At 42.6% G+C, this 27,055-nt stretch overlaps 1 protein-coding gene across 1 annotated transcript in view; it reads right to left on the reverse strand.

Annotated features, from left to right (window-relative positions):
* Positions 1-27,055, reverse strand: part of LOC119651000 — a 614,818-nt gene that overhangs the window by 11,046 nt on the left and 576,717 nt on the right. Inside the window, exons 3-4 of the mRNA XM_038054287.1 lie at positions 9,277-9,354; positions 9,003-9,184 (exon numbers count right to left, since the gene is read on the reverse strand). Of these exons, the coding sequence (XP_037910215.1) occupies positions 9,003-9,184; positions 9,277-9,354 (260 nt within the window). The remainder of the gene's footprint in view (positions 1-9,002; positions 9,185-9,276; positions 9,355-27,055) is intronic.

A 27,055-nucleotide genomic window follows, 5' to 3' on the forward strand; every position in this document is an offset into this window, starting at 1 on the left:
CATGCCATCTAGGCGCCCAAACACTGTCCACTACAATATCTGTTCAATCAAAGTTAAGTTCATCTTAATCACTAATTTAGGTATTAGGCAGTTAACATACTGAAGTTTGGTGTAAATCCCACTATTATCAACAAAGTTATAGTGCCCGCTTCCCGTTAAATTACTACTCCCTAAGAGATAAAATACTAGCACCATGTCGAATTTTTTATCGGGTATACTCAACGTATATACACCACAAGCTATGTATGATGTATGTATGTGTACAGAAATATTCTTACATAAAAAATCAACAAAACCTTTCATACCTGAAGTGCCGAGCTTCCCGAATACGACTTGTCAATACCTGCAGAGGAAGCTCCTAGAACAATCTGTCATTTCATCATCATCATCATCAACGGCGCAACAACCGGTATTCGGTCTAGGCCTGCCTTAATAAGGAACTTCAGACATCCCGGTTTTGCGCCGAGGTCCACCAATTCGATATCCCTAAAAGCTGTCTGGCGTCCTGGCCCACGCCATCGCTCCATCTTAGGCAGGGTCTGCCTCGTCTTCTTTTCCTACCATAGATATTGCCCTTATAGACTTTCCGGGTGGGATCATCTTCATCCGTACGGATTAAGTGACCCGCCCACCGTAACCTATTGAGCCGGATTTTATCCACAACCGGACGGTCATGGTATCGCTCATAGATTTCGTCATTGTGTAGGCTACGGAATCGTCCATCCTCATGTAGGGGGCCAAAAATTCTTCGGAGGATTCTTCTCTCGAACGCGGCCAAGAGTTCGCAATTTTTCTTGCTAAGAACCCAAGTTTCCGAGGAATACATGAGGACCGGCAAGATCATAGTCTTGTACAGTAAGAGCTTTGACCCTATGGTGAGACGTTTCGAGCGGAACAGTCTTTGTACGCTGAAGTAGGCTCTGTTGGCTGACAACAACGGTGCGCGGATTTCATCATCGTAGTTGTTATCGGTTGTGATCTTCGACCCTAGATAGGAGAAATTGTCAACGGTCTCAAAGTTGTATTCCCCTATCCTTATTCTTGTTCGTGCTTGTGTTTGACCAGTGCGGTTTGATGTTGTTGGTTGATTCGTCTTCGGTGCTGACGTTGCCACCATGTATTTTGACTTGCCTTCATTGATGTGCAGCCCAAGATCTCGCGCCGCCTGCTCGATCTGAATGAAGGCAGTTTGAACGTCTCGGGTGGTTCTTCCCATGATGTCGATATCGTCAGCATAGGCCAGTAGTTGGGTGGACTTGAAGAGGATCGTACCTCTTGCATTCACCTCAGCATCACGGATCACCTTCTCGAGGGCCAGGTTAAAGAGGACGCATGATAGCGCATCCCCTTGTCGTAGACCGTTGTTGATGTCGAATGGTCTTGAGAGTGATCCTGCTGCTTTTATCTGGCCTCGTACATTGGTCGGGGTCAGCCTAGTCAGTCTTACTAGTTTCGTCGGGATACCGAATTCTCTTATGGCCGTGTACAGTTTTACCCTGGCTATGCTATCCTAGGCGGCTTTAAAGTCGATGAACAGATGGTGCAACTGTTGTCCATATTCCAACAGTTTTTCCATCGCCTGCCACAGAGAGAAAATCTGATCTGTTGCTGATTTGCCTGGAGTGAAGCCCCTTTGGTATGGGCCAATGATGTTCTGGGCGTATGGGGCTATCCGGCCTAGCAAGATAGTGGAGAATATCTTATAGATGGTATTCAGCAACGTGATACCTCTATAATTGCTGCACTGTGTGATATCTCCCTTTTTATGTATGAGACAGATTATGCCTCGCTGCCAATCGTCAGGCATTGATTCGCTGTCCCACACCTTGAGCACAAGTTGATGAACCACTTGGTGTAACTGGTCGCCTCCATATTTAACCAATTCGGCTGTAATTCCATCGGCTCCTGACGACTTATGATTTTTTAGCCGATGAATTGCACGGACTGTTTCTCCTAAACTTGGTGGTAGCAGTATTTGTCCGTCGTCTTCAGTTTGCGGGACCTCCAACTCGCCGATGTTCTGGTTGTTCAGTAGCTCATCAAAGTACTCAACCCATCGCTCTAATATGCCCATTCTGTCGGAAATCAGATTTCCCTCTTTGTCTCGGCAGGATGAGCATCGAGGTGTATAAGGCTTCATCCTGCTGACTAGTTGGTAAAACTTGCGCGCCTGGTGCGGTTGCTCCCTGTACTTTTCTAGTTCACAGACTTGTTGGTTCTCCCAGGCTTCCTTTTTCCGTCTGTGAAGTCGCTTCTCCGCTCGACGGAGTTCGTGATAAGTCTCTGCGTGTGCCCGCGTTCTTTAAGAATGCAACATTACTCGGTATGCGGCATTCTTCCGTTGCGTTGCTAGCTTACATTCATCGTCAAACCAGCCGTTCCGACTCCTTTTGCGGCTGGGGCCAAGTATATTTGTGGCCGTATCCATGATAACGTTTTTCAGGTGGTTGTGAAGATCATTAGTTGATGCTTCATCTCCAGGTCCTCTATTGACTGCGGTTATTGCGGCATCCATTTCCCTCTTATAGGTGTCGCGGAGGGTTGTGTTGTGGATGGCTTCAGTGTTCACTTTCATCTGATTGTCAGAGGGGATTCTAGGTGGTATTGTTATTCGGGCTCGGAGCACCATGCCAACGAGATAGTGATCCGAGTCTATATTGGCCCCCCTATATGTTCTGACATTCATCAAGGCTGAGAGGTGGCGGCGTTCGATCAACACGTGGTCAATTTGTTTGAAAGTGGTCCCGTCTGGAGAGGCCCACGTATGTTTGTGGACCACTTTCCGCGCAAACCAGGTACTTCCAACAACCATTTCGTGTGACCCTGCTAATTGAATAGTCAGCAGTCCGTTATCATTTGTTTTTTCGTGTAAGCTATGGGAGCCAACGTATCGCTTGAATACGGGCTCCTTCCCTACTTGGCTGTTAAAATCCCCAAGTATGATTTTGATATCATATCTGGGACAGGCTTCGAGGGTTCTTTCTACTGCCTCGTAGAAGGTATCCTTCTCCGACTCTGCAGTCTCCTCTGTAGGGGCGTGAACGTTTATGAGGCTTATATTTCTAAACTTGCCTCGCAAGCGCAGAGTGCATAGCCGTTCGCTTATACTTTCAAAGCCGATAACAGCAGGTTTCATTTTTTGGCTGACTAAGAAACCTACTCCGAGCACATGGTTTACTGGATGGCCGCTATAATATATGGTGTAGTGGCTCTTCTCCAGGAAACCGGTCCCTGTCCATCGCATCTCTTGCAACGCTGTTACATCAGCCCTGTATTGGGACAGGGTATCGGCTAGCTGCTTATCAGCTTCATCTCTGTACAGGGAGCGCACGTTCCATGAGAAAATGCGCAAATCGTTGTTCCTTTGTCGTTGCCGGGTCCGTCGTTTTAAAATCCATCCTATCCGAGGCTCCTGTTGTGGCTTCGTAACAGGTTGTTTTCCGTGTAGAGTTGTCAGCCCTACCCAACCCCCAACCTGGAGGACCAGTTGGTACAATTTGTCCCGTTTTTAGGCGCGGGAGACTCGCCTTCATCCTTCTCCGTCTGCAGCTTTTCGTCAAGAAAGAGCTCCCAGCGGTCACCACGTGGAGGTGGAGATAGGGTTTGGTAGTAGAGCTGTTGGTGTTGGTTCAGCAGGCATTTCCCAGGTTTTATGCTCCATCGTGGGTACCAATCCACGTTTCGCCCCGGGACCTATACTACCCTTTGACCACCACCACCTTTGACCATCTGTCATTTCCAATCTAAAAATTAACGTGTTTTATTTTGAATAGCTCCGCATGGCGGAATTTCGAAATCTTTTGTGGCACACGCCTTAAGGTTGACTGCCCAATCGCACCTGATCTATGTTTTAAGCTTAACTTGCATACTTGTATGGTTTTCAAGAACCTTAATTCGACATATGGCGTTTCAACTGTCCCACGATTTTCCGAGAAGGTTGCACTTCTCCACTGCTCTGCGCCAGATAATTCTTTGGCGGCGCACTCATTCTTATATAGTGGGTTCCATTGCTAAGCATAACCCGCGATGGAGTTGTCGCCTTTTCTGTCACTATGTGGGACTCATCTAAATCCATACGATTGGTGTTAGGTGAGAAGCAAGAAGTGGTCAATAGGGGAGAAAGCATTGAACAAGTCTGTATAGATTGTATGCACATATATAATATTTTGCATACAGAAACTTGACAACGAAGTTAGTGAATTCCAACAAATTGGCACAGATTGCCGTTTATGAACTCTTGTCTTGTAATGTCTCTATGGACGACGCGTGGCTTATGCCAAAGAACTGCACATTTGATTGCGGAAATCTCCGTTAGTGCGTAACATTGGACAATTATAATGCGTCTTAAGCTGTGCCGGCATTTCATAGCAAAAATTCTATCAGGAACTAGCTCTCAGCTGAAGAGAGTGCGTCCAGCTTATGTTTTTGGAACAACGTTGGCAGCTCTCGTGCCTTTATTGACAATCGTGCACGCATTTTAGAAACTAGTCACACCCCGTTTTGAACAGTCAAAGGTTTTAGTCGTGAAGCAGCAACCAGTATCCGGTGTAGGTCTGCCTAAGTAGGGATCTCCAGATATCCCGATTTTTGCCGCGAGGTATGACGTCGTGGCTTACGCTGTCGCTGCATTTGAGGCAGGTTCCTCGACGTCTTCTTTTTACCACAGATATTGCGGTTATAGACTTTCCGGGCTGGATTATTCTCACCTATACAGATTAAGGGACCCGGCCATCGAAACTTTTTGTGCCTGATCTGGTCGTGGTATCACTCATGAATTTCGTCTCCATATAGGCTACAGAATAGTCCATTCTCTTGTAGAGACTTCACAGACCTGGTTGCTTTCCCAGGCTTCCCTTTTCTTTCTGTCAAGTCGCCTCTCAAGGGAGAACTATACCAACGAAATAACTGAACTAGTCTATGTTGGTGTCGCTATATGTTCTGACATTCATCATTGATTAGCAGGGGATCAATTCGGTTGAAAATTGTCCCATTTTGACACGTCCATGTATATTTGTGGACCGTTTTCTGCTAAGATCGGTGATAATTGAATAATCCGCATTCCGTTGTCAACAGTAGTTTTAAGACCTATTGCTTGAGTACGGACTTCGTCCCTGTGTGGCTATTAAAATCTCCAAGTATGATTTTAATATCATACCTGAGGCAGGCTTCAAGGGTCCGCTCTACTGTCTTGTTGAAGGTATTCTTCCCCGACTCTGCAGTTTCGAGGCTGATATTTGGAAATTTGCCTCGCAACCGCAGAGTGGTTTATATTCTCAAAGCCGATAACAATAATAATCGATGGCGCAACGATCCATACTGGATCAGGGCCTTGAATTGTGTTAGAGCACTTCATTCAAGACCGTAACTGTACAACACAGTACACTGTAGGAGGCACTTTCATCAGCATTGCGCTCGCCCGAGATTATTACCCTGATTTGAAGGTATTCATTCGCAGTTGAGTCGACTGACATTCGACATCCAGTCACGATAACAACTCGCTGTGCCACCATTGAGATTTGAACCACGACCGACAGTATAACCACACTCTAGGGCAGGGTGTCGATTAGTTGCCCTCCACCCCTTCCATGAGAAAATATGCCCGTTCCATGAGAAAATGGGCAAAACATTTGTCAGTTTTCGTTGCTGGGTCTATCGTTTTAGAATCCGTCTAATATGATGCTTCCGTGTAGGGTTGTGAGTATTATTCAGCCCCGAACTTGTAGATAGAATTTATCCCATTTTATTTGCGGAGGAGTCCCATTCATCCTACTCTGTTTGCAGTTTTTCATTAGGAAAAAAATCTCTGTCATCACCACATTGAGGTAGAGATAAGATTTGGTAGTAGAACTGTTGGGAATCGTTCAGCAGTCGTTTCCCAGGTTTTATGCTACATTATGAGTACCAATCCACTTTTGTTTCTGGGACCTATAGTTCCCTTTGACCGCTCTCTTTTTTCGCCCTTTTACGCCAAGTCGGGTATACCTTGAGTGTATTCTTGATAGAGTTAATCCATGGCGTGTTATTATTGAGGGATATTAGTGGAACTGTATTTCTTGTTTGCAGACCTGAACCGCCGTATTTCACAAACATATACATATGTATCTCTTAATATAGCTCTGCCCTCATAACTGGCTATAGTCATCTAGATGGTCCCTTCTGAACACCGATTTGTGGGAGGTTATTACAAATGTCCTGGCAATAATTAAACAGATAGTATATACACTTTAAAATTAAATCCTAATTTCAGCATTAACTGATATAAGCACGATATGACATTTTGTAGAGCTTTATTCTCTTGCCGTTTGGCAGTTTGTCTTTCACCTCTTCCATTTCGGTATTTATTTCAATTGGGTTGCATTAGGTTTTCTAACTTGAAATGCTCTGTATTTAATTGGAAATTATCAACCATCATATCATCACTCTTGACCGAAATTAATATAATTAACAAATTAATACGAGGGTAGTTCAATAAGTCCTTAGAATAAGCAACGGATGGCGCGCGAATCGCCCTAAATCATCTGTTTTTAGTCAGCGCCACTCCCGACTAGATATATAGTGCAGTCACAGTCCACATCTTCGGAGTTTACGTATTTTTATAATCAATTGAGGAAAAACATTGCTTGTTAAAAAAAATGGAAAAAACGAGTTTAGAGCGGTAATAAAACATTTCCATTTAAAGGGCTTAACTCCATATGAGATAAAAAATGCTTTAGAATCGGTTCATGGCACATCTGCCCCCGCTTTAGCAACGGTTTATAATTGGGTAAATGAATTTAAGTGTGGTCGTAAATCAACAAGTGACGAACCACGTTCAGAAAGGCCCGTAGAAGTGACTACTCCCGAAATCATCAATAAAATCCACGATATGGTGTTGAAGGATAGAAGATTAAAAGTGCGCGAGTTAGCTGTGACCACAGGGATATCAATAGGTAAAGTTTTTTCAATTATACATGAAAAATTAGGCATGAGAAAGCTGTCAGCAAGATGGGTGCCGCGTTTGCTCTCAGCTGACAATAAACGAAATAGAGTGGTCATCTCTGAGGCTCTTTTGGCGCGCATAAGTCGGAATCCTGAGGAATTTTTTCTTCGGTCTGTGACAGTGGATGAAATATGGATACACCACTACACTCTTGAGACGAAGGAGCAGTCAAAAAAGTGGATCGGCACGGGTGAACCAGCTCCAAAGAAGGCGAAGACCGTAAAGTCAGCTGATAAGGTTATGGCTACAGTTTTTTGGGATGCCCGTGGAATTATCGTTATTGACTACTTGGAAAAGGGTAAAACAATTACTGGTAAGTATTATGCCTCATTATTAGGGCAGCTGAAAGAAGAAATTAAAAAAAAAACGACCACATTTGGCGAAAAAAAAAATTCCTTTTCATCACGACAACGCCCGAGTTCATACGTCCTTGGTTTCAATGGCTAAAATTGAAGAATTAAAATTTGAATTTGTCGAACACCCACCGTATTCACCAGATTTAGCCCCCAGTGACTTTTTCTTATTTCCAAACTTAGAAAAATGGCTCGGTGGACAGAGATTTACGGACAACGAAGACATCATTGCCTCTGTAACTGCTTATTTTGAGGAACACACACTTTCCTGAAGGATTAAAAAAAACTTGAAAAACGATTGACCAAGTGTATAGACCTCCAAGGAGATTATATTGATAAATAAAACAAATTTATTCAAAAAAATTGTTTTTACACTTTATTCTAAAGGCTTGTTGAACTACCCTCGTATTTAATATCCATCATTTTCCTTCTGCTCAGTTGAACATACCTCCCTACCAACCTGGACAACTTGCCGTCGAAACGGATTTGACTCTCTGACTAATAATAAATGGTGTTTTTACTGAAAGCTTGTATTGAATTAGATTAAGTGAATTATAAGAAGACTAGACAAGATTAATAAGTAGCAGTTATTGTTGAAATTTTCCACAATTCGGAAGGTGACTATAATCACGATCCTCTCTTCGAGAAATATCTTTCCAAATATGTTATTAGTTAGCCTGAAGTCTTCTGTTCTAATGTATCTCCCATATCAAATTTTTAATTTTTTGTTGAAAACGAAACCTTATTACAATCTCTCCCTGTCTGTCATACGCACTTTTCTTAGAAACAGTTACACCAACTGACACGAAATTTGGTAGAAAGGTTGAAACTTTAAGATCCCATATATGCGGTGAATTACATTCCTGCAGGTTGTAATTAAAGGGAAGAGGGTCCCCATAGACGTAAATTATTTTTTTTTTCAACCGAATATAGTCATGTGGGGTATCGGTTAGTACTTTTCGAAGCAGTTAGTTATATATTAGATACTGGTTGCAAAGGGGAGGAATGCGTGAGTTACAAATGGCTCATTTGAAAAATATTATGGTGGTCCTTGCACATGGTATCTAGGCCTTAAAATATTCTCCATTGTGATATCCGCTCAAATAAAGTTACCAATAGTAGATTATTATAATTTGAAAATTTACTGTGAACCCCTCTTAAGATCATCGTAGATCCGATAATATAGAAACTAATATAAAGCGCCATACTGGAAAATTTGGTGTAAATCCTATTACTATTAACAAAGTTAGTTTTCTCGTTAAATTACTACTCCCTGAGAAGTTAAATGTCAATACCACATTGAATTAAATATGGTTTATATTCAACGTATATTGCTGTATGAATTATGTATAAATGGGACCATCCTGTACCCAAATATTTTTACATAAAAAATCAACAAAACCATTTCATACCTAGAGTGCCGAACTTCCGGGTTGTTTGTATTGCATTTTTGTAAATTTTCAGATTAATATCCGAAGATAAGGTCAGTTTATATCAGGTTGAGAAAGATTCTGTTCTTAGCTATTTGGGTTAAGTTCCATATTTATTTTCACATTTTTTTATTCGTTGAACTTTCTCTATTTTGTCATGAAGGTCTCGTGGTGATGACCGGCGATAACATTGCTTAAAACTATCCCCCAAAAATGAAGCCATAAATCAGCAATATTTACCTTAATCATAACCTTCAGCATGGGGTAACGATTAAATATATTCCGTTGACTCTTCGAATCGCCATATTTATTCATTAGTGTCACTAGAGCTTTCTTCGCGGTATCGTATGACTCCTCAAGGCGTAACCGAAGTGCCCTCAGACGTTCATTCGTTTCGATAACCTCTTCACGACTCATGCCACCTAGAAAACAAACACGGCGAACAGATGAAAAGTGTGATTAAGTTAATTATCTTCCAAAGAATTTAATTTAAATTTATAAAGTGTAAATTTACTTGGGGCTCCTTCGTCCTTAACATCTTGAACGATACGGCGAACACTTTGGGTGAACTTTCCAACTAGATTGGTTGTAGCTGAAAGGAAAAGGAAGGCGAAGGTGAACACGAGAGGTAATTAAAATATGCATTAAGAAAGTATTAAAGCTAATTGATATTAATTTCTATACGTAAGGATTAATAGACCAACGTGGAGATAAAGGGGCAAATTGGCTAGATGTGGTCAGCGGATAAAATTAGATTGTTTACCTAATCTTCTGGGAAATTGATTGTTAAATTAATTACATTATATATTTCCAAGACAGGAGCTATGATTTACGATACTTTGAATTGGGGTTATATTTTCAAGTAATTTTTACAATATTTTAAGAGCTGATAGCCAAAGTTTCTTTTTATTTACTACCAAAGTCAAATAGAAGAAACCCATAGTCGGGCATACTGGGAAAACCTACTTGGGTATTAGTCACTATTTATTTCGAGGGCAATAATTATTAGTTTCATATAAGGATGCGATTGATTTTGTCCATATTCACAATTTTAGGCGATGAGGAACCTATTCTGACTTCGGTAAAATATGACTATGAAACCATAAATGTGATAATTTTAACGAATGGTCGTCGGTTTTCGTTAGATCCGAAGGAGCTCTCCAAAAGCCTGAATTGTAGAAAAAGTATTATGTAATCAACAAGTAACTCGGTAGCTGACAATGATGCTTCTGTAGAATTATATGCAAAGTTTCTGTTTTGGTTAAACCGTCCATAACCAGAAGTTTGTAACAGTTAGAACACAATCAGGAATAGGAATAGGGTTTCGGCCAATAGAAGGTCACCGTTGTGGGGATAATTTATATTTATAATTTATATTAGTTTTGTACTTATTGTTATTGATGAATTCATATTTAATTTTATTATTCTTGAAAGGGATTGGGAGCAAGTTGGATTATGCATTATAATTCGCTAACGGCCATTGCTGATTAACTTGGTGCCGGAGCTAGTTTAAAGGTAGAGAATATTGTTTTCTTATAACAAATGAATAGATTCATCTGGCATTAAAAATGAAAGGTTTCAGTTAGCTATTTTCGAAGCTAGCCCTGCTTTTTATTAAGGTTTTGTGTGAAACAAAACCTTATTAGAATCGAGACGGTGTTTGTCTGTCCGTCTGTCCGTCTGTCTGTCTGTCTTTTTTTTTTTTTTTTTTTTTTTTTTTTTTTTTTTTTTTTTTTCCCGATGGAAGGTGGAAAGCTTCAAAAGCTACCGCAGGCTCCTGCCACACGGTTATGTGCGATTCTTACCCACTAAAACCACCTCCTTCTCCTTCCACTCTCCCCGCGGGACTCCCATTTGGTATTACGTCGCGGGGCTGGATCAGAATTTATTCTGCGCTCATGTCAACATTCGTGTTCCTCTCGCGTTCATTCTTTCGGATGACTTCCTCCTGCCTAAGCTTCTTTCCGATGGCTGTAGTAACTTTTTCAACTTCGGTCCATATCCCCTTGGCTTTCACCATAAGCTCCATGATATTTTCAGGTGTAAAGTGCTCCCCGGTTGTAGCTTCTAATGTAGCCCTTTGGGTTTCGAATCTGGGGCAGTGAAAAAAGACGTGTTCTGCGTCCTCTGGAATGTTTGCACACTGTGGGCAATATGGCGAATCATCACGCCCAAATCGATACAGATATGCTCGATAGCCTCCGTGTCCGCTCAAGAATTGAGTTAGGTCGAAACCTACTTCGCCGTGAGGTCGTTCGATCCATTTCCGGATATCCCATATGATTTTGTGAGTCCAACGGCCTTTTTCTGACTGGTCCCACTTCTCTTGCCATTCCGCGACAGTTTCACCTCGTGCGAACTGTCGCCGACGGGCAGGAGATTCTCCGGTGAGGTACGTTCGATCGTAAAGTCGTTGTGTTTCTTTCACCAAAATCTCAATCGGGATCATTCCTGCTATCACGCAAGCTGCTTCAGTAGAAATTATTCTGTAAGCGCAACATGTTCGGAGTACACTTATGCGATACGCAGCTCCAATCTTTTTCTTATTTATTGTATTTTCCAGTGCATCTGCCCATACTGGGGCTGCATACAGTAGGATCGAACTGACCACCCTTGAAATAAGGAGTCGACGGCTCGGCCTTGGGCCACCTATATTTGGTAGCATTCTCGCAACCAGCGCTCCGATGTTATATGCCTTGGTTGCTGCACCCTCCACATGCAATCTGAAATTCAACCTCTGGTCAATCATTACACCTAAGTACTTAAGTGCAGGCTTGGAATAAATTGTTTGCGTTCCAACTTTGATCTTCATGGAAGTGCACTTTCTCCGCTTGGTAATAAGTACTACTTCCGTCTTATGCTCTGCGAGCTGTAGACCAGCATTCTTTAACCAGGATTTAATCTCATAGACTGCTTCATTTGCATAGAGCTCGGCTTCCTCGAGAAGGCGTGCAACAACCGTCACACCAATATCGTCCGCGAAACCAATGGAAGCCACACCAGTAGGAAGGTCTAGGGTCAGTACCCCGTTATACATAATAATCCACAAGAGTGGCCCTAGGACAGACCCTTGTGGAACTCCGCATGTCGTTTGGTAGGATTTCATTCGTTCATCTGACTCGCAGCACAGAGTCCTATCGATTAGGAAGTCGGCAACAATACGCACCAGGTACTTCGCCACGCCTAAGTTCATTAGGGATTCAAGTATCTTGCTCCATCTAGCGGAATTGAAGGCATTCTTCACATCAAGTGTAATCACTGCACAACATTTGCCCTCGTCAAGTGCGGTCTTAGCTGTGTTAGCTACTAGGACAAGTGCATCGGTTGTAGACCTCCCCTTTCGAAAACCGAACTGATTTTCGGAGAGACCGCCATCCATTTCGGCAATTCGAATTAATCTGTTATAGATTACTCGTTCGAATAGTTTACCAGTATTATTAAGAAGGCATATCGGCCTGTAGGACGAAGCTTCACCCAAAGGTTTGTTTGGCTTGGGGACTAGAATTAATTTCTGCTTCTTCCATTGTGTAGGAAATACTCCTTCTTTAAGGCATGTGGTGAACGCCTCGGCAAACATATTTGGAGCTATTTTTACTGCTGCCTTCAGAGCTTTATTGGGGACGCTATCCAAGCCAGGTGCTTTGTTTCCAACAATTTTATCCGCAGCTTCGAGGACCTCCTTTTCGCTTACCATTGGAACTTCGGCGGTGTCTATCTCGACAGTGGGAAGGTCAGCGGTACTCACATTCTGCGGGAAAAGATCCGTTACTATCTCATCAAGCAGAGTAGGGGAAGAGATCGGTGGGGAGCGTTTGCCTTTAACTTTCGATATTACGGTTTTATAGGCGCCACCCCAGGGGTTCGTATCAGCTTCATTACACAGTCGCTTAAAGTGTTCGCTTTTACTTTTCATGATGGCCACATGTAGTTTCTTCCGAGCGTTTTTATATTCTTCATGTAATTGCTCGTATCCAGATCGGTTTCTATTTCGCTGACTGCGCCTTCTGGCCTTGAGGCAGGCCTTGCGGCATTCTCCGATTTCAGAATTCCACCAAAAGTTCGGAGCTCGCTTCTGTGATACAACATACCTTGGCATGGATGCGTCACATGCTCGTCGCAACTTCTCGCCAATCTGCAGAGCTTTATTTTCTGCGCTTCCTTCAAGCGCTGTATTTTGCTGCAGAACCTCTACGAAAATCTCCTCGTCAAACCTATTAGCTGCCCACCTTTCAGCTCTCGTCCGAGACCGTTTCAATCGTTTTCCATGTCTGATTTAAAAAATGATGGCCTGGTGGTCGCTATGTGTATATTCGTCACTGACATACCACTGCAGATCCTTAGCTAAAACATCGCTAACAAAAGTGACATCTATCACGGACCCCATTTCTCTCTTACGAAAAGTGTTCACGCTTCCAGTGTTAGCCACTACAAGATTCAGACGAGAAAGAGCTTCGAGTAATATTCGTCCTCTTGCGTTCGTTTCTCGGCTGCCCCATTCGTCAGCCCATGCGTTGAAATCTCCAGCCACTATCTTAGGACTATGGTTTTGTGCGTCTGTTACTAGCCTCTCCACCAAAGAATGGAACTCCTCTGTCGTAAGGCTTGGAGCCGCATAACAGCTGTAAATAGATATTCCGCCTATTTTTGCTCTAGTGAAGCCATTCTCGAGGATCTTGGTGGTTCCTTCTATGGCCCGATTTCCGCATGTCCATATCGCTGCCTTTCCGCTCTTATCCGCGACCCATACTCCACTGTCTAGGTTTTTGTACTGCTCGCAGATAATAGCAACGTCGATTTTGTTTTCGAATATCGTCTGGGAGAGCAGGTCCTGAGCCGCTTGGCAATGGTTCAGGTTTAGCTGTAGGAACTTCATTTGCGCATAGTGTTGATCGCCTTCCTATACACCGGACATGTGCTGCTGCCTGTGACATGGGCGCTGTCAATGTCGTTTATTTGCCTGCAGAACAGACAATTGGGTTTTTCTTCGCAGGCTTTTGCAATGTGGCCTTTATTTCCGCATTTACGACACAGGTCGGACCTATCGTGAACGCTAGCACATTTCTTCGCCACGTGCCCAAATTCCAAACACCTGAAGCATCTTTTTAGAGTTATCTGCTCTCGTAGTCGGCAGACGACCCAGCCAATCCGAACTTTACTGGCTGTGATAGCCTTTTTGGCCGCTTCAAGTGTTAGGCTTATGGACGCAGTTTGTGTGCCGCCATATGCCTTCCTCAGCCGTAGAATATCTCGCTCCTGGACCGACTGTATTCCCAACTGGGATCGTAGCGCTTGACAAATTTCGTCCTTCGTTGTGATCTCGTCCAAGTCTTTACACTCAATGACCACACGATTTTGACTGAGCTTCACTTCTGCTGCCTCACCCAGTGACGACTCGATTTTTTTCTGCAAGTCTTCTGACTTGTTTTCGCCTGGTTTGAATTCCAGCAATAGGTCGCCCTTCTGTGTTCGCCTTATGCGGTTCACACTTTCACCTAGCTCCATTAACGAGGTGTCTGTTTTGACCTTGCGCAGAATATCAGCGTACGTAAGCTCACTTGTTTTTGTTATTATTAGCGCATCGGGCCTGCTTCTCTTCTGCAGCTTTTTCTTCTTTTCCACCTTAGTCCAAGTGGAACCTTGATTGGAGTTACCGTCTTTCGCCGTAGGCTCTGGTAGTCTTTCGCGAAGTTGCCGTGGAGGCGTTTTCTCCATTTTGCGTTTTTGGCTACGTCGAGGAGATTCTGGTTCCCCATTAGACTCTCTCGGTCTTTTACGGAGCTCCGGAGTTTCCTTAATAGTGAAGGGGCTGCCCCTAGATGGAAGCAGCACTCTAGGCGTTGACTGCAGTGCTGCAGTTTCTCCCTGTTTCTTCCCTTCACTACTTTGTTTTAGTTCTTCTCGTACTTCAAGATACGCAGCTCTAATAGCACGCACTTGGTCTTTAATCGCGTGATGGACATTATGCCGAGCGTTTACATACTCCATGAGGTTTTTTATCATTGCCCCTAGCTTAGTTATCGCCTCCGGCTCACTACTCGCATCCTTAATCGAGGCGCGTTGGCTAATTTTGTCAGCATTGTCGTGCTTTGCTGCCGGGGATCGCATGACTCTACTGCTCCTCTTAAATGGGTCGCCTCCAATATTTACCAGTGGCGTCTTCTCGCCGACGCCCTTACTAGTGGGGACCAGGCTGGATGTTGTGTTAACATCCAACGTCCGGGCGGATGTCTCTTCTCCGAGTTGTTTATTTTCTCCTTCCATTTTTTTTTAAATAATCTACTAATCAAAACAAATCAAGCAAGTTACCTACCGTAGCACTGCATTCCATAGTGTTTGTGAAGATAATAAGCTGTAATTCTTGACGAATAGAAAATTCAAATTTCGTTTTTAGTGGGATTCAAACCCAGGGTGGAAATGGAATTCTGCTGAATGAGTATCAATAAGTTATACGCAGCACTATACGAACAGAATTCAAGGTTTAAAATGTTGATAAAAAATGCGTCTTTGCGCGGGCTCGAACCCCAGTCCTCGTGATCGACGGGCAGACAAGCTCGCACCGCACCACGTATATCACTATCGTCAATTTCCTTTTTTATTCACTAGTCAAGTTTGTAGCCGCTAATACATTCAGTAAACGGCTAATTAATATCTAGCTCAATACAGAGGGCAAACAAAGGAAATGGAATGAACAACGAGAAAAATTATCACTGAAGAGTCAATGAAGAAGAATTTCTTGCAAAGTACTCAGATAATTATACACTTTTGTTTGTCACTTTCACCTTATTCACCAACTTTCACTGTTTTTGTTCTTTGTTTTGCTCACTGCTTCCAAAATTGTTATTAAACACCAAATAGACGCGGAGCGTTTTAAAGTTCGCCTGGCTCAGTCGACTGTTACTGTCCGTCTGTCTGTCTGTCTGTCTGTCTGTCTGTCTGTCTGTCTGTCTGTCACACCCGATTTATTCGGAAACGGCTAGACCGATTGTCACGAAAATTGGTGAGAGTATGTAATCTGGTGATCCCTTTACATGCAGCAAGTGGTGCCATCTTGTGTTAAGTTTAAGGGGGGGCTCCCCGTACATGTGAATGGAGGGTGCAAATTTTTTTTTCACAGAATGTAGCCATGTAGGGTATCAAATGAAAGGTTTCAATTAGTACTTTTCGAATCTGGTTCAATATTTGATATTAGATGAAACATAGGGGAGTGAGGTTTCAAAATATGACCCACAAAAAGTGTAACAGGTCTCGTTCTCAGAACCTATCCAACCGAAAAATCTGAAAAAAATCACAGTGGTGCATCTCTACGAAATCTAGGCCTCAAAATATATCCGGTTCCGATATCTGCACAAATAAAGTTAATAATAGTATATTTCCATATTCTAGAAATTTACCCGGCATCCCCCCTTATGTTCATCCCAGAAGTACAAAATTTGGCATGCCTGTAACGAGGAATATAATGCACAGTTTGGTCAAGTTTGAAGAAAATCCAACTATTATTAACAAAGTTATAGGGGGTGAAACTTTACAATTTTTCGCGAATTTCGTGCACTCTACAATTTGCATGACGTCATCATCACATATCAATTCGTCAATACTATGATACAACGAAATGAGTTCTTATGAATTGGGTCGCAGAGAATTATTTTGTTTTAGTTTTTTAGTTATTTGTCAGCCAGACATGTGTGTATGTAGGTATATAATATATGCGTGCTAATGAACTTTGCGGGTTGTGCCTAATCCAAAAAGATATAAGAAGTAAATCGGAAATATGGGTACGATCTATTTATATACGTGCATATATGTGTACAGTATTCGGTAATAGGCAGTTTGTTTGTTTAGGGTGAGCGTGATATCTATGGCTGCAATATGTACGTATGTCTCGTAGTTTGGAAAAATATGAAGGATTATGTTGGATTTGTAGCTATATACGGACAGAAAAATTTGCGTTGAAGTTTCTTCCATAAGATGAACACAAAACCTTTATACCCGAAGCGCGAGCTTCCGGTATTCCGACTTGTTATTTTATCATCATCATCATCAACGGCGCAACAACCGGTATCCGGTCTAGGCCTGCCTTAATAAGGAACTCCAGACATCCCGGTTTTGCGCCGAGGTCCACCAATTCGATATCCCTAAAAGCTGTCTGGCGTCCTGGCCCACGCCATCGCTCCATCTTAGGCAGGGTCTGCCTCGTCTTCTTTTCCTACCATAGATATTGCCCTTATAGACTTTCCGGGTGGGATCATCTTCATCCATACGGATTAAGTGACCCGCCCACCGTAACCTATTGAGCCGGATTTTATCCACAACCGTACGGTCATGGTATCGCTCATAGATTTCGTCATTGTTATTTTAGTCGAGATATAAAGTGGTTCAGGGAGCAAATATAGCGATGGTGCACGTAATGCATTTAATCTAAAAATTCAAAGAAATTTGCATAAATGTTATATGAAATCTATACTTCTAAAGCAACCCATTGTTATGGCTGTTCATAGAAGTATTAGATCGTGTATTTACAGTTGCAAAAAAAAGACAGTGTGGGTTTGACGTTAATTTTAATTATAATATTTTTACTATTAGGTATTTATTTTTGTTTCCAATACACAGCTGAAAACTGTAAGCAATCAAACGGTTCCTGAGAAATGGTATTTTAAATGGTTACGCTTGATTTCCCGGGCGAAGAAAATTATAGAGTGCTAAGGGTTTCCGGTTTTGCGGTTTAAATTTATATTTCGTTCACAAAATATCTTCTTAATGAGAAAGTAAGAATGTTTTATTAATTTTGATTAGTTTTGAATCAAAAAACATTGTTATTATTACAATAGTGGGACGTGGGAAACACTGCACCCCGGAGAAAAGGGAAATCATAAAAAAACCTGATTAGGGAAGGAAAAAAGTACCAGGAAATCCAGCGTCCTTTGCAGTGTTCAGTGAAAATGATTGCAAATACACTCAAATTCGAAAGTAAGACTGAAAGCAGGAAGCGAGCAACGTCCCCTTTGTTAGTGGGGTGGTTAGCCAGTTGCAGCAAGAGAAATCCTTCCATGACGAAAACCCTGCTAAAAGACGAGCCTGATGTAGCAGCTATGGTTTAAATTGTCTCGCCCAAGATTAAGAGAGGATAATTTGAATCTGAATTTTATCTTGCCACTCCTTATGTATTCCTTGGAGACTTGGGTTCTTAGTAAAAAAAACTGCGAACTCGGCCGCGTTCGAGAGAACTATCCTCCAAAGAATTTTTAGCCCCTACATGATTATGGACGATTTCGACGAAATCTATGGACAGTAAGAGCTTTGACACTATGGTGAGACACTTCGAGCGAAACAGTTTTTATAAACTGAAATAGGCTCTGTTGGCAGCCAACGACCGTGCGCGGATTTTATCGTCATAGTGGTTATCGGTTGAGAGTTTTGACCTAAGATCGGAGAAATGTTCAATGGTATCAAAGTTGTAGGCTCCAATCTCCTTTCTTGCTGTTTGGCTAGTGCGATTTGATGTTGTTGATTTCTTGGTTTTTGGCGCTGATGTTGCCACCATGTAATTCGTCTTGCGTTCATTTAGCCTAGTCAGTCTTATTAACTTCGTCGGGATACTGAATTCTCGCATGGCCGTGTACAGTTTTACCCTGGCTATGCTATCATAGCGGTCTTAAAGTCGACGAAGAGATAATGCAACTGATGGCCATATCCCAATAGTTTTTCTATCGCTTGACACAGAGAGAAAATCTGATCTGTTGCTGATTTGCCTGGAGTGAAACCTCTTTCTCTCAACGATATTCTGAACGCATGAAGCTATCCGGCCTTGCAAGATAGCGGAGAAATCTAATTGCTGCACTGTCTGATATTGCCCTTTATATGTATGGGACAGACAATGCCTCGTTGCCATTTGTCGGGCATTGATTCGTTGTCCCACACCTAGAGTATCAGTTGATGGACTGCTTGGTGTAGTTGGTTGCCTCCATATTTAACCAATTCGGCTGTAATTCCATCAAGTCCTGGCGACTTATGGTTTTTAAGCTGATGGATTGCACGGACTGTTTCTTCTATGCTTGATAGTGGCAGCATTCGTCCGTCGTTTTCAGTTGGTGGACCTCAAACTCGCTGATATTTTGGTTGTTGAGCAGTTCATTAAAATACTATAACTCATCGCTCCAATATGCCCATTCTGTCGGAAATCAGATTTCCCTCTTTATCTCGGTAGGATGAGCATAGAATTGTATAAGGCTGCACCCCGCCGACTTATTGGTAAAATGTTCACGCCTGGTGCGGTCGCTCCCATCAAAATTAGCCGAGTGCCGCAGTAGTACACTATTTTCACCAGGAAGGACGAGGACCGTCTCCCTTGGTGTCGTACCCTCCGCCATCTTCGACTCCACTTTTTGAGAAAGCAACGCCGCCCGCGAATATTAATACCCGCTCGCTTCTACCCAAGCCACATACAGCCTACGAAAAGTGCTGCCTACGCCGCATCTTGCATTCCAACAAGACGCATTTCCACCAACATATAAGCCACCTGCTACCACTGCCATCTTGTATTCTAGCAAGACGCACCTCTTCCCAAACGCAAGTTCTAAGCGCCTACGCCAAATGCTACCAGCACTCTCAACTGCTACCACCTTGCCCCGGGCAAATCTACGCGGCCATCTTGCATTCTCGCAAGACGTATGTCTACCAAGATGTAAACCACATGAAGCCTACGCAAAATGCTATAATATACTATTAGTAAGTTTATTTGAGCAGATACCCGAATGGGACACATTTTGAGGCCTAGATTCCGTATAAGTGCATCACTCTGATTTTTTCAGATTTTTGGATTGGGTAGTTTTCGAAAATGAGTCATGACAGACAAAGAGACAGATTTGTTTTACACAAAACCTAAAAAATAATAGGTGAATCGCAATTATTTTAGTTTGCGAACCATAGAAATTTGCTCCGAATAAGTCGTCAAAATTTCGTTGGATAGTAGATATGGTGGCTGCTGATTTTCACCATGTAGTTTCGAGAAAAACGCATTTAAAAATTTAAATATAATTATTAACAATATAATTTGCACTGCCTATTAATCTGCTACTTGGTTTCGATGCTTGCTCTTTTGGCGAAGTCATTTGAGCGTTGTTCGGTATGGTAAATTCGCGCGTCAGTTTAACTCAGCAACGTTCCAATGACTCGGATTCTTGAAAAATCCAAAGATTCTATACCACATCTGGATACAATTGATGGCAAAAAAATTCGATTTTCGGAAATGTTGACATTAATTAGTAGTGTGCTAAAATGTTGTGAAAATCCGAACAGTACTTTTATAACTGTCGACGCGCAAATGCCAATACTAACCGAAAAGCACATTCAGTACGGACTTATAGCACTGATGAAGGTTCCTGAAATATCGGTGTTTGCAAATATAATGAATAACACTAGCGGAAAAGCAAAAACAAGTCTTAATTATTTCAAAGGTATTCTTTTCCTGGGAGCTATTTGGCTTTGACTACTCAAAAGAAGCAAAATTCAGCGTAGAAGGGTCAATCCAATCTATAAAAGTGAAACTTTCGCAAATTAGAAAATGTGCTTTATGGTGCATGTATTGGGGTCAAGTAGTGCACTGCAGGATGGACTGACTCAGAATATAGCTCTCTGAGGCCAACCTATCTATCTTTTAGGATGAGCTGTCTCTCCTCTAGGGCGATGTGTGGCTTTTCAGGAGCCAAGCCTTTCGTGTACCAAGACCATTAGTGAGTAGTAATTGCCACACCCTGTACAAGGTGATCCTACTATTAACAAAATGCTACGGATCTAGACTGGGGAAAAACAGCTCCCCCAATCCAAGGTGTCATGCGAACCGTGCCCATTGAATACTTTGCACTCGGGACTGAGAACCAGGAGATTACACCCAACGAGGGAGAAATTGTGACATCAAGTAGTGATTCAAGGTCAACATTGGTATACTGCGAGGACAACAACCAACAAACACCACTGCTCAAAAATCAGGAGCTAGCAAAAGAGGTCAGACGTCAGGAAGGAAACAGGTCTCAATGGCGCAGGTGCTAAATGGTACCTGCGCTATCTGAAGGAAGGCCTGAAACCAGGAGAGGCCCTTAAGAAGGCTCAGGATAGACCTAAGCCATATTTATCGGAGCCTAGAAAGCCGGGAGCAGCAGAGATTAACCCGCATGAAGGGAATGCTCCCAAAAAATCCAAGTCTGAACCCAAGCGGGGAGAAAACCAGGGCAACCCAGGGGTGGAGGTAGGAATCAGGAAGCCCGCCATTAGCTGTGCTAGTGCGGTCAAGGGCATTCGACTGACCATACTGCCAGAAATGTTTCCCGAACAAATACTAACTCGTGAATAGCAGGAAACCATTGAAAATCTTGTCGTTAGGCAGGTGTGCAAGGGATGGACTGCGAAAATTGTGTTCACCGGAATACGCTTTTGACCAGGTTATTTACTGGTGCACTGTGCGACGGAAGACACTGCAGAGTGGCTTAGGACCATAGTTTCTAAATTGTCAGGCTGGGAAGGAGTAGAACTGTCATCATGTGCTGGGGATGATATATCAGGGCAACATGTGGGGACAGTTTTTCTCCCAAAAACCGCGACAATAGAGACGCAAGATCTCATGGATCTCCTAATCGCTAAATGAGATCTCCACACCCGATTATGGAGAGTCTTCAGAAGCAAGGTGGAGGGCAAGGGTAAGCTCCTCACGATCGGGTTAGATGACCGATCCATGGAGGCAATCAAATGTCGGAGTTGCCATACCAACTATCAATTTGGCAACATACCTGTGCATGTGCGTGTGTTCCGTCTTCAGTCTGCAAGGAGCAAGTATGCAGGTAATTTGAGACTCTTCTTGTGGAAAACCAAGAGATATGTCTTTCAGAGTCCCTGAGCGGGGAACCTTGTGGCTATCCAAATCTCATTGGAAGCTGGGAGAAGCATTCGAGAGGCAGTCGTGGCATCGGGATACTTCCCAGGAGACGTCATCCGAGTTGTCCCGGAACAAGTCGCTAATTTGGTGAAGTATTGTGAGAAGAGGGCGCTACCACTTCTCCTCGGCTGCGATGCCAATGCCTATCACGAAGTCTGGGGAAGCAGCGGAACCAATCGAAGAGGTGAGTGCTTTCTTGAATTTATTCTTAGCAATGAGTTAGAAATATATAACCTAGGGAATACTTCAATAACTCCAGGAAATACTAATGAACGGGTTGGTCAGGAATTGGAGGGTCTTGGATGAGCGCTCTATGTCTGATCACAGAATGATCAGATTCGATATTGAGGGTAACTCCGAAATAAAAAGAATAATAAGGAATCCCAGGAAAGCGGATTGGGGATCCTATGTAACGCACCTGAGCAACAACGTGGCCCACCTTCTAGGGGGCGGTGGCTTAGGGAGCGAACTGGAACTAGAAACAGTGGTGGAAAATCTCAAGACAGTCGTCATTTACGCATATAAGGCCAGCTGTCCGGCTAAGACAGTTAAGTCTTCAAGGGATGTGCCATGGTGGAACAGGAAACCAAAACTCTTCAACCGAGCAACCGAGGATTGGCCGAGGTACAAAAATGCACTGACTGCGTATAGCAACGCGATCAGTGAAGCAAAACAGAACAGCTTCAGGGAATTCTGTGATTGGATCGAACAGATCATAGAAGCAACCAGACTTTACAAGGTGGTAGTCAAAGACGGGACAATATCCTCTGTCTGTTTGAAGAAGGAAGATGGGACTTTAACTGAGAATGAGGAGGACAGGGTACACCTGCTTCTCAGAACTCATTTCCTAGAGTCCTATCCCATGGTGACATACGACAACATTCTGCCTGACAACCCAACAAGGAATAAAAGGAGAAGAAGGAAGAACTGGAAACTAGGAAAAGAGGTATGCTGAGAATCATCTTAGAATCTCTTCTGAGGGTGGTTAGGGGTAGCATAGCCCTGGGATATATACTAAGGGCATGGAGACGGGCAAAAGTGGTCTTTATTCCGAAATGATCCTTTTCTACCTTACTCTTTCAGACCAATTCGCCTAACATCGTTCGTACTCAAAACGGTGGAGAAGGTCATAGACAACTATATTAGAACTAACGTTCTAAAGCGTAACCCCCTACATCAATGTCAACACGCTTACCGGGGAGACCGGTCAACTGAAACTGCTCTGTATTAGCTGACAGATATACTACGCGATGCCATCGAAACAAAAGAAATAGCACTGTGTGCGGCAATGGGGACATGCCCAACGGTATCCCTGAAGGTCCTTCTGGGATTAACGCCTCTCCATCTGCACAAGGCAAACTGGGAGAACATGGCTAGGACATACGGCTTAAACCAGCAACTGATTACTTGGTGCACTGATTACACTCACAGCAGACGGAGCGCGTGCCAGTGTCATTGGTCCAAGGAAAATGTACTAGGAGCCAATGGGCAGGTACACTGGCATATTTTAAGCGGAAATATACGCCATAGATAGATGTGCCCCCTTTAATCTCCAAAGAAGCTACAGGAGGCAGAACATTGCCATTCTCACCGACAGCCAAGCAGCGATCAACGCCCTTAGGTCCAACAAGATGAATTCTAAACTGGTATGGGAATGCCTGAGAGATTGAATATGCTCGGCTCGCTCAATAATGTCTGAATACTCTGGGTTCCAGGCCATGTTGGGTTGGACGAACTAGCCAAAAAGGGAGCAGGAAAACCTTTACATGGGCTAGAACCCTTCTGTTGAATCGGAAACGATTTCATGGCGATGACTTTAAAAAATGAAGAGGAACGGTTGAGGGAACTGTACTGGGCGGGACTATCAGGAATGGAGCAGTCCAGGCTGCTTATTAGGGGATACGAATCAATTCGCACAAAGGTTGCTTAAACCTCACCAAAAAGAACCTTCGAATCATAGTGGGAATTCTCACTGGTCACTGTCGGTTAAACTATCACCTAGAGAAGCTAGGGATATCTACGGGCACTGCATGCAGGTTCTGTACAGGGGGTTATGAAAACTCCACAGTATCCGGCATTTGTGCAAAGTAGGTCGAGGCATCTGGGAGAACACTTAATGCCAGATGCAAAGTTAAAAGATCTGGAAGTAGGGAATATATAATACTAAAATTCCTAACGGTTATAGGCTCTAGATAATACGATTAATAGGTACACTATAACCGGCAAAAGGGGCGCAATAATTCTTTCTCGGAATTTTTCCGAAACTGATTAACCGATTCATTTGAAACTTTAATTACATATTCTATATGGGTGTGGTTATCGTCCCTACCATAATCTAGTTAAAATTTCATTTTATTTTTGTTCAATAAAATGTGCAAAAATTTCATCTTGCATAGAAATGCATAATTAACTTTGCATCCAAACCGATTTTTAGAGCGCAAGAATTTTTTTTATAACATTGTATTTAACTGTTAATAGTGTAAAATTAAAAAAAAAATGTTTTATTATACCTAAAATGAATTAAATCATTATGTAAGATACAATTCGTCATAAAAATTCACAAAGATAAGCTCCTTAAATCTGATGCATATATGCTTCTACCGTATCAGCGTTTCGAAATCAGTATCGTGTCGTGTCCTCTATTTACATAGGGTCCATTTCCAATATAACTTACACTTATATTCAGAGTCTTGTCATTCAGATTAGTTACCGTTTCCGATGCTTCTAAAGTCGTTGTAGATCTTAAACATATAACACTGGAGAAGGGAGTAAAATAGCTCCTGAAATAAGTACTTATTTACAAAACTAAATTTACTTGTAAAAAGAAGAAGTTAGTGTTTAAGTTCTTGTTATTCAGTTTTCTAACATGCGCACAGCATTTATTATATCTCATATTTCCTGCGATTATTTCACTAATTCCAGTCAAAGTACACTATTTTCTTTTATTCCAAACACATAAGATGGGTAACCTTTTAAAATGAGGAATTTCTTAAAGCAAAATTTGTTTCCAGCAATATTTCCTTCTAGCAGCATTTCTTTCAAGCAGCCTTTAATTCAAGCAACATTTCTATCAAGTAATACTTGTTGCAAGCAGCACTTCCATCAAGCAATAAAACATAAGATAAGAGTGAATATCATGAGAGCAAAGAATTTGCCGGCACGAATTATCTAATGTCTCTGAGACACGAAGTGCCGATACTTCTTGGCCGAAGCGCAGCGCGTCAGACTGATACGCGCACCAGTGCTCGTGCCGAGGGTTCGAAACTAGTCTCCAGCATAAATTCGTCTTTCTCTCCGCGGGTTTTCCGTGCGTGCGATTTCATTCAGGCATAATGGGCCCTTGCTTCCTTAGCACGTCCATTTCCAAGTAAATCGTAGATCAAATGGTTTGTGCTCTAGATGCTACCGCTCCGTTCAGTGGAGTGGTTAGCGACAGAGCTGCATTCCGAATATTTTTATCTTTTTGAAGATATTTGAAGTTAGGGGGAAGCATTTCTTTAGTTGTGATTATGCGGAACGTATCGTCATTAATTTAGATTTAAGCAGCATTTTAATTTCGGTTGGAATTTACCTCTACATCATAAATAAAAGATTTTTATTTATCGGATCCACTCTAGCCTTCATGGAACGAATTAAAATGTGAGTTCATTTAAATTGACTTTTTTTGCAGTACCGTGGGGCGCCTGTTTGCTTTTCAAAAACGTACTTTTATGAGAATATTAATCAATCCATTGATTTATTAGCCCCATGTGTGAATATTCATATATGTAGGAGAATAGCGATCAACTTTATGTAATTGAAAGATAGATATGGGGCGCTGATACCACGGCTAGAGCACAGCATGTCTAAGCAGTGACAATGAAAGTTGCCTTTATTCTACTATCGACACCAAAATTCGTAATTTAAAGATAACTTTTTATTAAGAAGATATGATTTCCGTACTTTATGACTATTTATTCTGTTTCATCGAATATTTCAGGGCAGTTATTAATGCCTGATATCATTTTATTGTTTTTATTCGCAAAATTATTTAATTAATTAACATTCAAAGATCATGTATTTAGTGTGCATACATTTTTGGTTTTCATTTGCCGTTTCTGTTGGTATGTACTGGAAACACATTTCGAAATTCCACATACCAGTCGGTCAGAAATCTATTGCGGCAGGAGTCTTAGGGCTGCCCACAAGGAGGGGTTCTCTCTCCTGGTAACGGCTCCTAGCGGACACGAAGGTCTTCGCTGGACTAGTTATGTTCACTAGGAACGTTAGCTGGGGCAGCTACACGATACCCATCTTATCAAGGGCGGAAATGCAGCTGGTACAGAGAGTAAAGTACTTAAGAGTACATCTCGATTGTAAGCTAATGTGGAAGCACCATCATTATCATCAACGGCGCAATAACCGGTCTCCGGTCCAGGCGGTAAGGAACTCCAAACATCCCAGTTTTGCATGGACTTAAAGAGGATCTAGCCCTCGCATTTACCTCAGCATAACGGATTACTTTGCCGAGGACCAGGTTAAAGAAGACGCATGATAGGGCATCCCCTTGTCGTAGACCGTTGTTGATGTCGAATGGTCTTGAGAGTGATCCTGCTGCTTTTATCTGGCCTCGCACATTGGTCAGGATGAGTATTACCAATTTCGTCGGGATACCGAATTCTCTCATGGCCGTGTATAGTTTTACCCTGGCTATGCTATCATAGGCGGCTTTGAAGTTGATGAAAAGACGGTGCATTTGATGTCCATATTCCAAAAGTTTTTCCATCGCTTGCCGCAGAGAAAAATCTGATCAGTTGCTGATTTGCCTGGAGCGAAGTCTCTTTGGTATGGGCCCATGATGTTTTGCGCGTACGGGGCTATCCGGCCTAGCAAGATAGCGAAGAATATTTCATAGATGGTAATCAGTAACGTGATACCTCTATAATTGATACACTGTCTGATATCTCCCTTTCTACGTATGAGACAGATAATACCTCTTTGCCAGTCATCAGGCATTGATTCGTTGTCCCATACCTTGAGCAGAAGTTGATGAACCACTTGGTGTAACTGATCGCCTCCATATTTAACGAATTCGGCTGTAATTGCATCGGTTCTTGACGACTTATGATTTTTAAGCTGATGAATTGCACGGACTGTTTCTTCTTTACTTGCTGGTGGCAGTATTTATCCGTGGTCTTCATTTGGCGGGACTTCCAGTTCCTCGATGTTCTGGTTGTTCAGTAGTTCATCAAAGTACTCAACCCATCGCTCTAATATGCCCATTCTGTCGGAAATCAGATTTCCCTCTTTGTCTCGGCAGGATGAGCATCGAGGTGTATAAGGTTTCATCCTGCTGGCTTGTTGGTAAAACTTGCGCGCCTGGTGCGGTTGC

Source organism: Hermetia illucens, chromosome 3 (assembly GCF_905115235.1).
Source record: "Hermetia illucens chromosome 3, iHerIll2.2.curated.20191125, whole genome shotgun sequence".
NCBI lineage: Eukaryota > Metazoa > Arthropoda > Insecta > Diptera > Stratiomyidae > Hermetia > Hermetia illucens.